General features: G+C 38.6%; 1 protein-coding gene across 2 annotated transcripts in view; it reads left to right on the forward strand.

The window, feature by feature from the left end:
- The first annotated feature begins 2,068 nt into the window (after nucleotides 1–2,068).
- The window catches only part of BTLA (B and T lymphocyte associated), a 32,297-nt gene continuing 21,142 nt past the window's right edge, over nucleotides 2,069–13,223 (forward strand). The window contains exons 1-2 of one of the 2 annotated variants that reach the window (XM_036447216.2): nucleotides 2,069–2,201; nucleotides 2,286–2,472. In XM_036447216.2, coding sequence (XP_036303109.1) covers nucleotides 2,385–2,472 — 88 coding nt within the window. In that variant the 5' untranslated portion in view covers nucleotides 2,069–2,201; nucleotides 2,286–2,384. The other variant, XM_045583996.1, reaches the window with a different exon arrangement.

Genomic DNA, 13,223 nt, shown 5'->3' on the forward strand with positions numbered 1-13,223 from the left:
AACCACTGACAACAGAGAATGGGAAACATTTTAAATACTGGGCTATATTTATGGTGAAAGCTATACAATGTTTTGGGGGTGTTAAAAATTCAGATCCAGGATTCATCCCTATGGGCTAATGTCTAATGTCAGTGGCAAAATTTTAAAGACTGGCTTAAAATCTTGAACCAAAGATAGGCTTTCATTTGGACAAGATGGGTACCAGGAAGCCCTGCAGTAAGAAGCCAGGACGCTGCGTCTTGCTTTGTGATTGCTGGTCTCTGATCCCCTCGTGTAAAAGTATTGGAGAAAGTATAGCTATTTCACAATTCATGAGAGCAAGCGAGTCTGTAAGTGAACTAAAGAATATGCTTTCTAAGTAGTACCTGCCATGTCTGCAAACTGAATTTGAAGAGGCCAGATTCTATTTTCTCTTTTGTCTTTCACCATAAAATTGGAGATAGTTTTAAGCTGATGTTTAAATACAACACAATGACCTTTGAAACTATAGTAAATTCTTTAAATTTGCATATTTAAATAAACATATAATTTTATGATCAAGCAATACATAATTATAATAAGACAAGGGTCAAGATTGAAGATTAATTACTAGAGGAGATACAAATATAAAGCAAAATTGGCTTATTGCTTAGCCAACAAATTTCTGAGACAAGCTTCTTTGAACTCTTCTTTACTAAAATGAAACAAGAAGTCTGATTCTGAGAGAGGGCTCTGTCTTCAGTGGAGCTCTTGGGATTCTGGCTATGGAAGGATAAAGGACCAATCATGCTGACAAAAGTAACAAAATAGATATATTTTAAAAATACATATTGCAAAAGATATATATATATATTTTTTTTTTACAAATTCTACTTAATCAACACAGGCTTTTTTATGTGAAGAAAAACTCAAATAGTGAATCATGAATTTTTTGTCCCGAGATAAATAAAGTTTATATAACTTCTCTCCAGTTTGTGACAATATCCTGAGATCCCTGGTTTACTGTTCATGGCTTTTGACTCGTAGGCCATTTTTAAAGGGATAATGAGCCTTGCCTAGGCTGTCATAGACAGTTTGCACTCCACCTTGAGCATGGAGAGCTGTGTAAATGCTGCATGAATATTTGCTGGTTAAGTATTGGAAGCTCTAAGAAGTTATATATAATTGCTGGGTTATACTATGGTGGCTGAAATGCATGAATACCCAAGTTTCAACACTGAAGGTTCATATGAGAAAATTGCAGTATTGGTTACTGAGCTCTTTAAAATCAGGAATTCTGACTCATTGATCTTTGTGCCTCCAACCTGAGCACAATGGTTTATTTGGATCAGTAAGTACATGAAAACTGTTTTGTTTTTAACCTTATGCACTTAAAACCATTAAAATTTGGCCTTGGAAGAAAATCGCCAGCCTCTGAGAGAAAGACTCACAAAACCACCTTCTGTCAATGACCAGAGATGTCACAAATCTAGATTTCTCACTGGAATCTCAAGTGGGTGAATTTAATTAACTGCTATAATTAGAAGCGAATTATTAGAAGTGGCCTTGGAGCGAACAGTCCCACATCGACTCCGAGCTATCTCTGATCTTGAACATTTCCATTTATTTCCTTATTGTTTCAATTCTATTTAATCCAGACAATAACCACATGAAGAATGTTGAAAATGAAAGTTTCCTTTAATTGGTATTCAAGATGTCATTTATTATTTGGAGAGAACATGTAGCTAATATAACGATGATCTTGTTCCATTGATATTTATCTACAGATTAAAGGCAGTTGCCCTTCCCTCACCTGTTGAGGAAGTGCTTCCTGCCACTCATTTTCTCCATAACCTCAAGTAAACCTCCATTGGTTTAATGACAATAAGCATTCTTATTTTACCATGACATGATGTTTGGGAAGAAAAATCTAAAATCTTTTACATAAAACAAGTTTCATAATCACACGCTATGAAAAGGGGGAAAACAGACACTTATCCCAGGTACTTTTTACCATGAATTTCTTGACCTTGGTTTCATTAAAGTCTCAACCTAAACATTGCAACAATATAGATTTCTTTAGAGTTGGTTCATTTCATTGAAATTTTATTGAGAAAAACTTCAATGTGGGGCACAAAGGGTGGTATCTGGAAGGAGAAGTTAGGGACTGAGCTGCTTTGCAGATCAGAGCATTTGAAAGTGAACACCCAGTGTGACAAGAAGCAAAAACCACAGGATACCACGTACTCTTTCTGTTCATTTTGCTTCTCAAACTACTCAGGCTCTTCCTAGTGTCTGTACCTACATCCTCTCTCTCTATGTCACAGATGTTTCTGGGGTAGTGAACCTGACCCAACCCTGAAGAGCTCAGGGGAAGAAGGGAAGCCTTCTTCTTGAGAAGATTTTGCTCCCGATGGGCACAGGAAATGAAGATGTTGCCTGCCATGCTTGGAATTGGGAGATTGCTTTGGATCCTCTTCTTAATCGCAACTCTGGGCATCTGGAGTATCCACGGTAAAACACCTACTTTGATTATTTTTTTCCCTCAGGGGCGTGCTGGAGGTAATGTTTTTTTGTTGCTATTCTTACTAGGATGTGGCATTTATGTGGAAGACACTGGTAGTTAAAACGAAGTAGTTAGATTTGCTTACTGAAGACATTTTAGGACCATGGTTGGCAAACTGTGGCTCGCGAGCCACATGCGGCTCTTTGGCCCCTTGAGTGTGGCTCTTCCACAAAATACCATGGCCTGGGCAAATCTATTTTGAAAAAGTGGTGTTAGGAGAAGTTTAAATTTAAAAAATTTGGCTCTCAAAAGAAATTTCAATCGTTGTAGTGTTGATATTTGGCTCTGTTGACTGATGAGTTTGCCGACCACTATTCTAGGACATTAACCACATTAGAACATGGTATTCAAGTCACTTTGGCTGATTCTCTTAAAAATATGTTCTAATAGTAAGAAAAGGAATTGGGTAGATGTTATAAATAGTTAGGGACAAATTTGGCACTACTACTACCAAAATGGCTCTGAATGTCATACCGATGCCATACTGATGGTGAATGGCTTGTTCGTTCCAAACCAAAGTGCTATATTACTTGGTTGGGTAAGAAAGGTATCAGATACCTCACTCCATGGCTATTCTGGAATAATGTTGCTAAATAAAATCATACTACTTACTTCCTTGGAGTGTGTGCCTGGAGAACACTGATTGAGAAAATGCTGAGAAAGATAGGATTGGAGCAATCTGTCATTGCGTCTAAGAAAATGGTTCTGATTCGGTGTCATTTGACATAGAAAACAGCTTGGGTTCTGCATAAACGATGTTCAGCCACTTTTGCAAAGATTTTATGTGAGTTCACTTTCTCGCTAACTTTGACATATTGTAAAGGGGCAAGGGTTATAAATAGCTAGTAGCGGTTTTAGGTTTTTCTCAGGTCTGGTTTCAAATATCCTACTTTATAATACCCACAAACACATATACTCTTTCCAGTTTTAAATCTGAAAATATGGCCCCTGAAAACCTATAAAATGGCATCTACAACTCTAGAACAGGGTGATTTGGAATTTGTCTCCAGGAGCAAAATAAAACTTCCCTTTAGTCATCTAAGTATTTTCATGATTGCATATTTTTATGTGTGTGTATTTGGCATTATGTTGTCAGGGGGGTTTAGTTGGATGACTGGATTTTTCACTTTCCCTAAGATGCTATCAATCACATAGCTACAACTGGAGTCAATTATCATAAATATTATTAAAAAATAATTTATACCAATTTGAAGAATATATAAACAATTCCTGTAAAATTAAATAAAAAAGTTTAGTGCTGTATTAGACTGGGATTGGGCTACAACTTCTCTTCCCCCTCCCAACATGCTTACAAAAAAGAACTTGAGTGTTAGAATGGGATTAATTTACTGGCTTTACCACTTACTGTGTGCCTTTGGTTAAGTTTCTTATCCTTTCTTATCTTTAGTTTCCTACTTTAAAAAATAGAGATAATAATTGTACCTAAAGTATGGGCCTATTTTGGACACAACCTGTGCAGTAATATGGATAAAGTAACTGGCACAACAAGTGCACACAATAGAAGCTTGTTAAATATTAATGGCATTTTTCGCTAATATTATTTTCACAAGCAACTCCCACAAAATTCAATTAAATGGGCAGCAAGTTTTAACATTATTATTTAAAATAGTTAAGTTTTTAAAGCTGAAATAGAATGAATATATTTGGCCCACATCATGAACCAAATTCTTTGGAAAATGAAAAGAAAAGCCTTGTATAAAGTCCTGGCCAGGTATCTTACATAACGGTCGATGTTATGTAAGATACATAAATCATTTTTTGCACAAATTAAAACACAGGTTGAGATAAGGGAATGTTTGGCGAGATTTGTTCTCTCAGACAGAGCTCATGACTATTTCTTAAAAATCACACAACCTTTATATCTTGGAGATTTCCTATGATTTAGCTAATCATGGAATTCTTTACACTGGCACAGTTTCAAAGCGTTTAAAATAATTTAAAGGATATTTTTCATCCTCTACTTCAATACAATGTGAGATGGTTGTGCCTCTTCCCAGGAATCAGGCTGCACTGAGAATAAGGTTGTGAAAAATGTAACATTCACTACAAAACTCCTTCTCTGTAATGAAACCATGCTTGCTTAAGTGTTCCTCAAAAATACATCAGGAGGGCAGTCTCCTTTCGGTCCTGCCTATATCCTCTTTAGCCTGTGCTGTGATTCTTTGGTATGAATCATGGATCCACACTCCACATCCCACCCACAAAGATGGTGTTGCTTCACTGTGAACTGGCCATATTGTTAGGTCAGAGCAGAATCATTAGGGCAGAAAGTGCTCTACATGTGTTTCTCATTCCTTGAAGTTTCGGGGTCTTTATCAGGCTTATTTCTAAGACTATCTATTTGTTCCTATTGAAATAGGCACAGGAGGTGGAGCTCTGCCTTCTGCCAAATGCCTGTGTATTGTTATTATATGAATGCCTGCCACTTAATATGACTACCTTGGACGTAAATGTCTAGGAATACTTTCTGTAGCTGCAGGATTTCCTGAATTAAGGAATAAATAGGTTAACCCCTATGCTAATTACAGCCTTGAAGAGACCTTCCAAACGCTGAAAAGCACTTTAATTAACTGTTGCTTCCTCTCTCCCACTATCAAAATTTCCGCTATTGTAAGGTTGAAGTTAAGTGCTGTTTATCTTGCTTCACTGGGAATCTCCTACTTATTGTCTATTATTTGTGAATTTCACCTTTCCTGAGAGTTCAGAGTTGTTGAAGGAAAATGTTCACAGGTATCTGTAATCAGGGCTAAAACTGAAATCAATTTTTGCTTTGTTCTTTGGAGAGGCAGTGGTGGGACTCTAGAGCTAGGTCTGGATTTCTATCCCATCTCTGCCATTCACTGGTTCTGTGACTATAATCTCTCTGATTCTCTTTCCTCATTTAAACAATGGAGACAATGATGACATTAACCTATTTGGGTTGATAAAGTCATCTATAAGTAACTGTTGATATCATTACCTGCTATCATCCCCAGTCACCAAGAAATGATAATAGAATTTGGGAGTCAAAAGATTTGCATTATATTCTGTCACCACATTGTATCATAACCAATTTGCTTCACTTTTATAATATTCTTCATTCTCTTACCTTAAAATAAGCTCAGTATTATCCACCTTTATGATATCCTCTCATGGATTCTTACTTCCGAGTTTAATCCCATAGAGGAAATTACATGCATGTTTCTGTGTTACAAACAAGATATCATTTTAGTTTGCTCAGAATGTAAATATGTACATTTTGAGGTTTGCTTTAAACACAGGGCAGGAGAGTGTTAGAGGGACCATCTTGGCCAATAGTAGGGAAACATCAGGTTTAGCTAATAGAGCTCTATAACTCCTCTCCTCCTTCCTGATAGCCACACTTATTTTATGAGTACAACCTGGAATTTGAATATTTCACAAACAGTCCATTGCCCAGAAATGGCTATAAGGAAGTTTGGGCCATTTAGGTTCTAGCTGGAGGGTCATGGGTCCATTTCACTTACTTCTCTGATATTAGAAGAGGAGAATTAATATTTTGGGGGGGAGGGAAGGGACAATTGGCAGTTTCTGCCTGCATAGATATTCTTAATGGGCTTTGAAAATGCCAGTGAATCTCAGTGTAGCAGAATGCATTAGGAAGCCCAGGAAGTATCTGAGAAAGAAGTGAAAAGGAACTTTCCCTGTGTCTTTCTGATAACACATAAACCTAAACTTATTCTGACCACCACACTAACCTTTCTATCACTGAAGACAATATTTAAAAATACTCATGTTGGTTTCTTTTTTTTTTTTTTTTTTACTAAAATTTCGGGGTGATGTTGAATAATAAGATCACATAGGTTTTATGTATGCATCTCTATAATACATGATCTGTATATCACATTGTGTGCCCACCTCCCAAAGTCAAATCACCTTCTGTGACCGTATATTTGGCCCCCTTTACCTATACTAGCCCCATCTGCCTTCCCTCTGGTAACCCCCATACTGTTGCCTGTGTCAAAGAGTTTCCGTTTTATATCCCACATTTAAGTGAAATTATATGGTTCTTAGATTTTTCTGACTCACTTATTTGGTTAGTATAATAATCTCTAAGTTCATCTTTTCTATGCCTGAGTAGTATTGCATACTACTTTATCCAATCCTCTATTGAAACACACTTTGATTGTCTCCATATCTAGGCCACTGTGAATAATGCTGCAAGAACATAGGGGCGCATATAGTTTTCAAATAAATGTTTTGAAGTTTTTTTGAGGGTAGATACTGAGGAGTGGGATTGCTTGGTTATATTACAACTCTATTCTTAATTTTTTAAAAGAATTGCCATACTGTTTTTCATAGTGACTGTACTAATCTACATTCCCAGCAAATGAGTTTTTCTTTTACTACAAAATCTCTCCAACACTTGTTATTACGTTCCTTGATGATAATAGCCATTCTATCAGATGTGAGGTGGTATCTCATTGTAGGTTTGATTTGCATTTCCCTAATCGCTAGTGAGAGTGAACATTTTTTATTCTCATATATCTGTTGGTCATTTGTATGTCTTCTTTGGGGAAGAATCTGTTCAGGTTGTCCATTTTTAAGTTGGATTGTTTGTTTGGTGCTTAGTTGTATTTTTTTTTTTAATATATTTTGGATATTAACCCCTTGTCGCAACTGTCATTTGTAAATATTATCTCTCATTTGGTTGGATGCCTTTTTGTTTTGTTTTTTGTTTTTGTGGTGCAAAGCCTTTTAGTTTGATATTTTCCCAACCATTTATTTTATTTTTTTTCTTTACTTCCCTAGCTTTTGGGGTCAAATTCATAAAATTCCATGACCAAGGACCATAAGTTTAGTACCTAATGTTATCTTTTATGTAATTTATTATTTCTGATAAAATGCTGAAGACTTTCTTTGATGCTGCCCTTTCCGGCTTCTAAGATATCCTCTTAACTTTTTCTGCCCTACTTTTCTTCCTGAAGTCACTGTGACCAGGGTGAAGGGCCTATCACCTCTGAAAGACAGCCCCACCTGTGTCAGGCAATTAGTGCCTTCCCAGCCAGAGCTAGTCTCTAAATTGACAACAAAAACATTGTTATTTAGGTCTCATGGTATTGGCTAAAAAATGTTGCTATGCCAGAGAGATACTTACACATTGGCCAACAAACTTTCCACCAGATACTCAAACTTGTCACACAGGGTGAGCATGACTCTGAGTCCTCTGTCCTGGGGAGGCAAACACGGTGCCAGTAGGGTAGAATCTCAAGGGACATTTGTTACCTGGTAGGGAAGTACTTGGAAAAGTACCCAAAGACAAATATTTTTTACTTGACCAAGGCCAGCCTTGCTGGTTAGTGTATTTCTGTAGGATTTCATCTCTCAGATAAAAGAACATTTTTCTCTGGGATGTACTGCCTTTTCTGTATTATATTTGTTTGCCTGGTGAGTGTACTTGTTTTTATACATCACTGTTGATTCCTATGAAAGCAGTTGGGAACAACTATTCAGAGCAGAGGCACTTGAAGCAGATCTTCTGGGTTTCTGTCTTCTCTCTGCTACCTACATGCCTTGTGACCTTGAACAATAACTCAACCTCTCCACATTAATTTTATTAAAAATATGCAATACCTGGCATTTATTGTTTATTAAGACTAAGCAGAGTCCTAAGAACCCTTCCTATAATATATGTTCTCATTGATTTTCACAACTATCCCCCTGCAAGAGAAAAGCTTGGACTTTAGAGTTAGCTGGGCCTGGGTTCAAGTCCTGATCCTTGCTCTGCCTCCTAACAAGTAGTTATCTTGACCTGCTAGTTTCTCTAACACTTCGTTTCCAAAACTTAAAATAAAGACAAAAATAGTAACTACCTCATAAAATTGTTGTGAGGATCAAATGCAACAACACACACACACACACACACACACACACACACACACATGCACGTGTACGTGCACATACACATATAGTATCTAATAGTACATAAGACATAATAAGAACTCAAAAAGATTAGTCATATCCCTGTTTCTTCTGTTTGGATGATCTTGGATGAATCTACAGCACTCAGATAATGTGAGATGCAATGTGCTTATGGGCTAGTGGCAATGAATGCAAAGCAGTGATTCTGGAGGTGAGCTCCCAAAGTGACAAACCATCCATGTGCTATCTGACCTAATGATCACTAAAGCTCCCTGCTTGTCCTATTATTTAATATCTCAAAAAAGACATGGCATAGGTACTTTGTAACCTTGATAACTTTTTAAAATTGATTTCAGAGAGGAAGGTAGAGGGAGAGAGAGATAGAAACATCAATAATAAGAATCATTGATCGGCTGCCTCCTGCATGACCCAGATTGGGAATCAAGCCAGTAATCCAGGCATCTGCCCTTGACTGGATTCAAACAGGGGACCCTTCAGTTTGCAGGCCAATGCTCTATCCACTGAGCAAAACCAGCTAGGGCACTTTGCTAACTTTTAGGCAAAGCTATACTAGAATGACTGTTTCAAAACTAAACAACTTCAGAATAATCACAAACTAATAATCACAAACAATAGGTAAAGCCAAGAGATAATGGCTTGGTTTTAAATTGCTCAGTACAACTATTCAGAAAAGATAGTCTTCACATTTTTTTCAAGTAGTTATATCACAAGATGAGAAATTCTAGCCCTAGAAAAAAATTGCTTAAAAATATCCTAAATAAATACCTTATAACGCAAACCTAAAAGAAGGTTTTAAAGAGGAAATAAAAATAAAAGATGACTATGACAGTTCTCTTAATTTTCTTGTTTCATGGTCTTTTAAATAAATGGAATAAATATGGAATTACATCATGTATATTCTTGGAGTGAAGTTAATTATTTCCAGTTCCATTTTAGCCAAAAAACAAACAAACAAACAAAACCCACTTCATATTATGTAAGTCTCTCTGTCTTCTCGCTCTCTCTCTCTCTCTCTCTCTCTCTCTCTCTCTCTCTCGTGTTTAGACTGGGAAGAGATGCCTATTTCTCTTAAAAGAATAGTATCAGACAATATGCACAGAAAAGAAAAACTTAAACTATTATTGCACAATAGTTCTATGTCTTTTATCTATGTTACATTACGTGTTTCTCAGGTAGTTGTGGGTGAATATCTTCCATCTGACAATAAGGGCTGAGACTCAGTCAGTTTTTATTATAACCCTTAAGCTTAATTTATAGAATGTTTTTAAACTAACAATGATCACTCTTTACAATAGAAACCCTGATTTTGACATATGAATGTGTGCATCTTTCTTATTCAAATTTCCCCAGGTATTTCTAGCATTTCTTGCAATATCTGATTTATGGAGTGGGTTTGTTTACCACAGAGTTAAAGTAATAAGTTTAATCAACATTACACAATACAACATAATATTAGTGGTTCGGTATGAGGTGGAACTCCTCACCCTCATCTCATGTCACCACATTTCTGAATTTGTGAGTCAATGGCAGCTAGTTAATGAGGGGAAGAATACCCAATGGGCTTTCTGATGCTGACCATGTAATTCCCTGAGACTGTCCAGGTGAATGCTCTCCCAGGATGATTACATGGCTGCTATTGCTATACATGGATCAGCCCTGGCAATGCCCAAGCCACAGCCTCAAAGGATACTAAATTCACACCAATTTATAAGGGAAGCAGCACTGGTTTCTCTTCCTGGTGGTTATCATAGCTCCTCTCCTATTCAAACTCCAGTCTTCTAAAGGTAAGCAGATCAGCCCACCTGCATCCTCTGAAGATCAAGTTTTCTGCTGAGGCTGAAGAATTATCTTTCTTTAGTCTTCCTACCATGTGTCTGAAGTTAGTTGGTTGGTTATCTATCATAGTATCTTTGAAAGAAGCTAAAATCCTAGTTCATGTCACAGAAAATTAGCATATTATACCCTTCATAATCATTTCAGTTTTTCAAAAATTGTTTGTTTACATTTTTTATGATTAACTCTAATGTCTTAGCTCTAGTCAGACATTCTGCATTTATTAGAGGTGCTCCTTTCTTTCAGTGAATATAATCACTTTGAACTTTTCATAAATATGTGAGAATTTTTCAATGGAAAGAGTTTTTTGGATTTTTTTTTCAAATGGAAAGCTTGGTTAGAATTTTCCACACAATAATAATCAAGGCATATGGACTTTAAATATGAGAAAAAAATTGTATTTCCTATAAGATTTTAATTACAAACTTTTTTTAAAAGAGCTAAGTTCCACAAAGTATCTATCCTTTTTGGCTCCTGATGGCATTTATACCTGTAGCAACACTTGTTCAACTGGGACGTGCTAGAGTAGGCAGTTGTTTGGGGCCAGCATGCCTTCCTTATTGGTTGATGTGGATATCTGGATGACCACAGAGTGGACATTCATTAAATATTTTGAATATCAACCTGAGTCAATATAAATCAGGTCTTTCTATATTGCAAACTCATGAGGTCTAGTTTTTTTCTTAGTGGTTAAAGCTTAACCACTGCAGGGCATGTGGAGGTGCATACATCCTCCACCTCAATGCCTTTGACTGGCCTATCTAAGGGACTTCAGCTGTGTCTGCTATGTGGCCTTAGTAAACAGAGAGCATTAGTCAGAGCTGTGGTCAGATTTTTCTCTTCATGAAGTTGTCTCTGTTAAGTCCCAGGGTATATCATGCCATCTCATTTTTATACCTTTTCTAAGGCCATCTCCTGGGTAGGGGAAGGTACCATCCCACCAAATAGGTTATAGAGCAGATAGGAAGACAGATGCATAAATACATATGCTATATAATAAAGAGCTAAGCTAATATGCTAATTAGTCCAGCCAGCAGAACAACCTTCCAGAATGACCTGTTGTGGGGGGAGGGGGGACCCACAAGGGAGCAGGGGCTGCTGTGAGGGCCGAGCCCCTTGCAAAAATTTTGTGCATTGCACCTCTAGTTTAATTATAATAGAACTAGAGATCTGATGCACAAAATTTGTGCATGGAGGAGGGGGGGGTTGTCTCTCAGCCCAGCCTGTACCCTCTTCAATCTGGGACCCCTCAAGAGATGTCTGACTGCCTGTTTAGGCCCAATCCCAATTGGATCCCAACTGGATTGGGCCTAAACGGCCAGTAGGACATCCCTCTCACAATTCCAGGACTGTTGGCTCCCAATTGCTTGCCTATCTGCCTTCCTGATTGCCCCTAACTGCTTCTGCCTGCCAGCCTGATCACCCCCTAACCACTCCCATGCCATCCTGATTGATGTCTAACTGCTTCCCTGCCAGCCCATTTGCCCCCAACTTCTCTCCTCTGCCAGCACGGTCACCCCTAACTGCCCTCCCTTGTCAGCCTGTTCCCCCCCGCTGCTGGTCTGGTTGCCTCCAATTGCCCTCCCCTGCAGGCCTGGTATCCCCTAACTACCCTCCACTCCCACCTGATCACTCCTAACTGCCCTCCCTTGCCAGTCTGGTCGCCCCCAACTGCCCTCCTCTGCTGGCATGGTCACCCCTAACTGCCCTCCCCTGCAGAGTTCATCAACCCCAACTGCTCTCCCTTCCAGGCCTGGTGCCTCCCAACTGCCCTCCCCTACTTGCCTGATCACCCACAACTGCTCTTCATTGCAGGACTGGTGCCTCCCAACTGCCCTCCCCTGCTGGCCATCTTGTGGTGGCCATCTTGTGTCCACATAGGGGCAGGATCTTTGAACACATGGGGCAGCCATCTTGTGTGTTGGAGTGATGGTCAATCTGCATATTACTTTTTTATTAGATAGAATAGAGACCCAGTGCATGGAGTGTCCCAGATCAGGGTGGGGGCTCCCTTGAGGTATGGGGCAGCCTGGGCAAGGTGCCTATGGTGGTTTGCAGGCTGGCCACGCCCCCCAGCAACCCAAGTGGAGGCCCTGGTATCTGGGATTTATTTACTTTCTACAATTGAAACTTTGTAGCCTGGAGTGAAGCCAAGCCTCCTGCTCACTCCGTGGCGGCAGCCATTTCTGTTTGGATTTGTTTACCTTCTATAATTAAGTCTTTGTAACCTTGAGTGGAGGCTTAGGGCTGGCAAGGGCAGGCAGAATGCTTGGCTTCCTCAATGTCGGGGAAATGCCTCCCTCCTGCTCTCTGTGGCTGTAGCCATCTTGGTTGGGTTTATTTGCATACTCGGTCTGATTGGCTGGTGGGCGTGGCTTGAGGAGTGGAGTGATGGTTAATTTGCATATTAATATTTTATTAGGTAGGATGCTGTATATCACAGAAAATAACATGGGACATTCGCCATGGAGAATATCAAGTAAACTTGGGTTGTTGGAATATGTGGGTGGGTTGAATTTGCTTTAGGAGGCAGAGGGTAAATTTTATTTGTTGACATCTGAACATGTACCTGAAAGTATTAAAGAATCTCTGGGGAGTTTTAGGCAAAAAGTCCTGTGATTTGATTTTTATTTTAAGAATACAAACTGACAATAATGTGGAGAATGGATTGATGTAGGGAGAATGGATTGAAGCAAGGCCAAGTTTGGAATGTAGAAGATTAGTTGGTAAGCTGTGACAATAACCCACAAGGAGCAGAATAAGACACAAATTAAAGAAGTGGCAGAAAACAAATTTTTCATGCTGGTTCAAGTTACTTGGGGACTGATAGAATGGAAGAGTAAAGGTAAAAGATATCAAGATGACTCCCATACTGCTACATAGACAATGGTATTATACTATGTTAATGGGAGGAAAATCAGCTTTGCCCCAGGATGGAGTATTG

Source organism: Pipistrellus kuhlii, unplaced genomic scaffold, assembly GCF_014108245.1.
Source record: "Pipistrellus kuhlii isolate mPipKuh1 unplaced genomic scaffold, mPipKuh1.p scaffold_m20_p_2, whole genome shotgun sequence".
Classification (NCBI taxonomy): Eukaryota; Metazoa; Chordata; class Mammalia; order Chiroptera; family Vespertilionidae; genus Pipistrellus; species Pipistrellus kuhlii.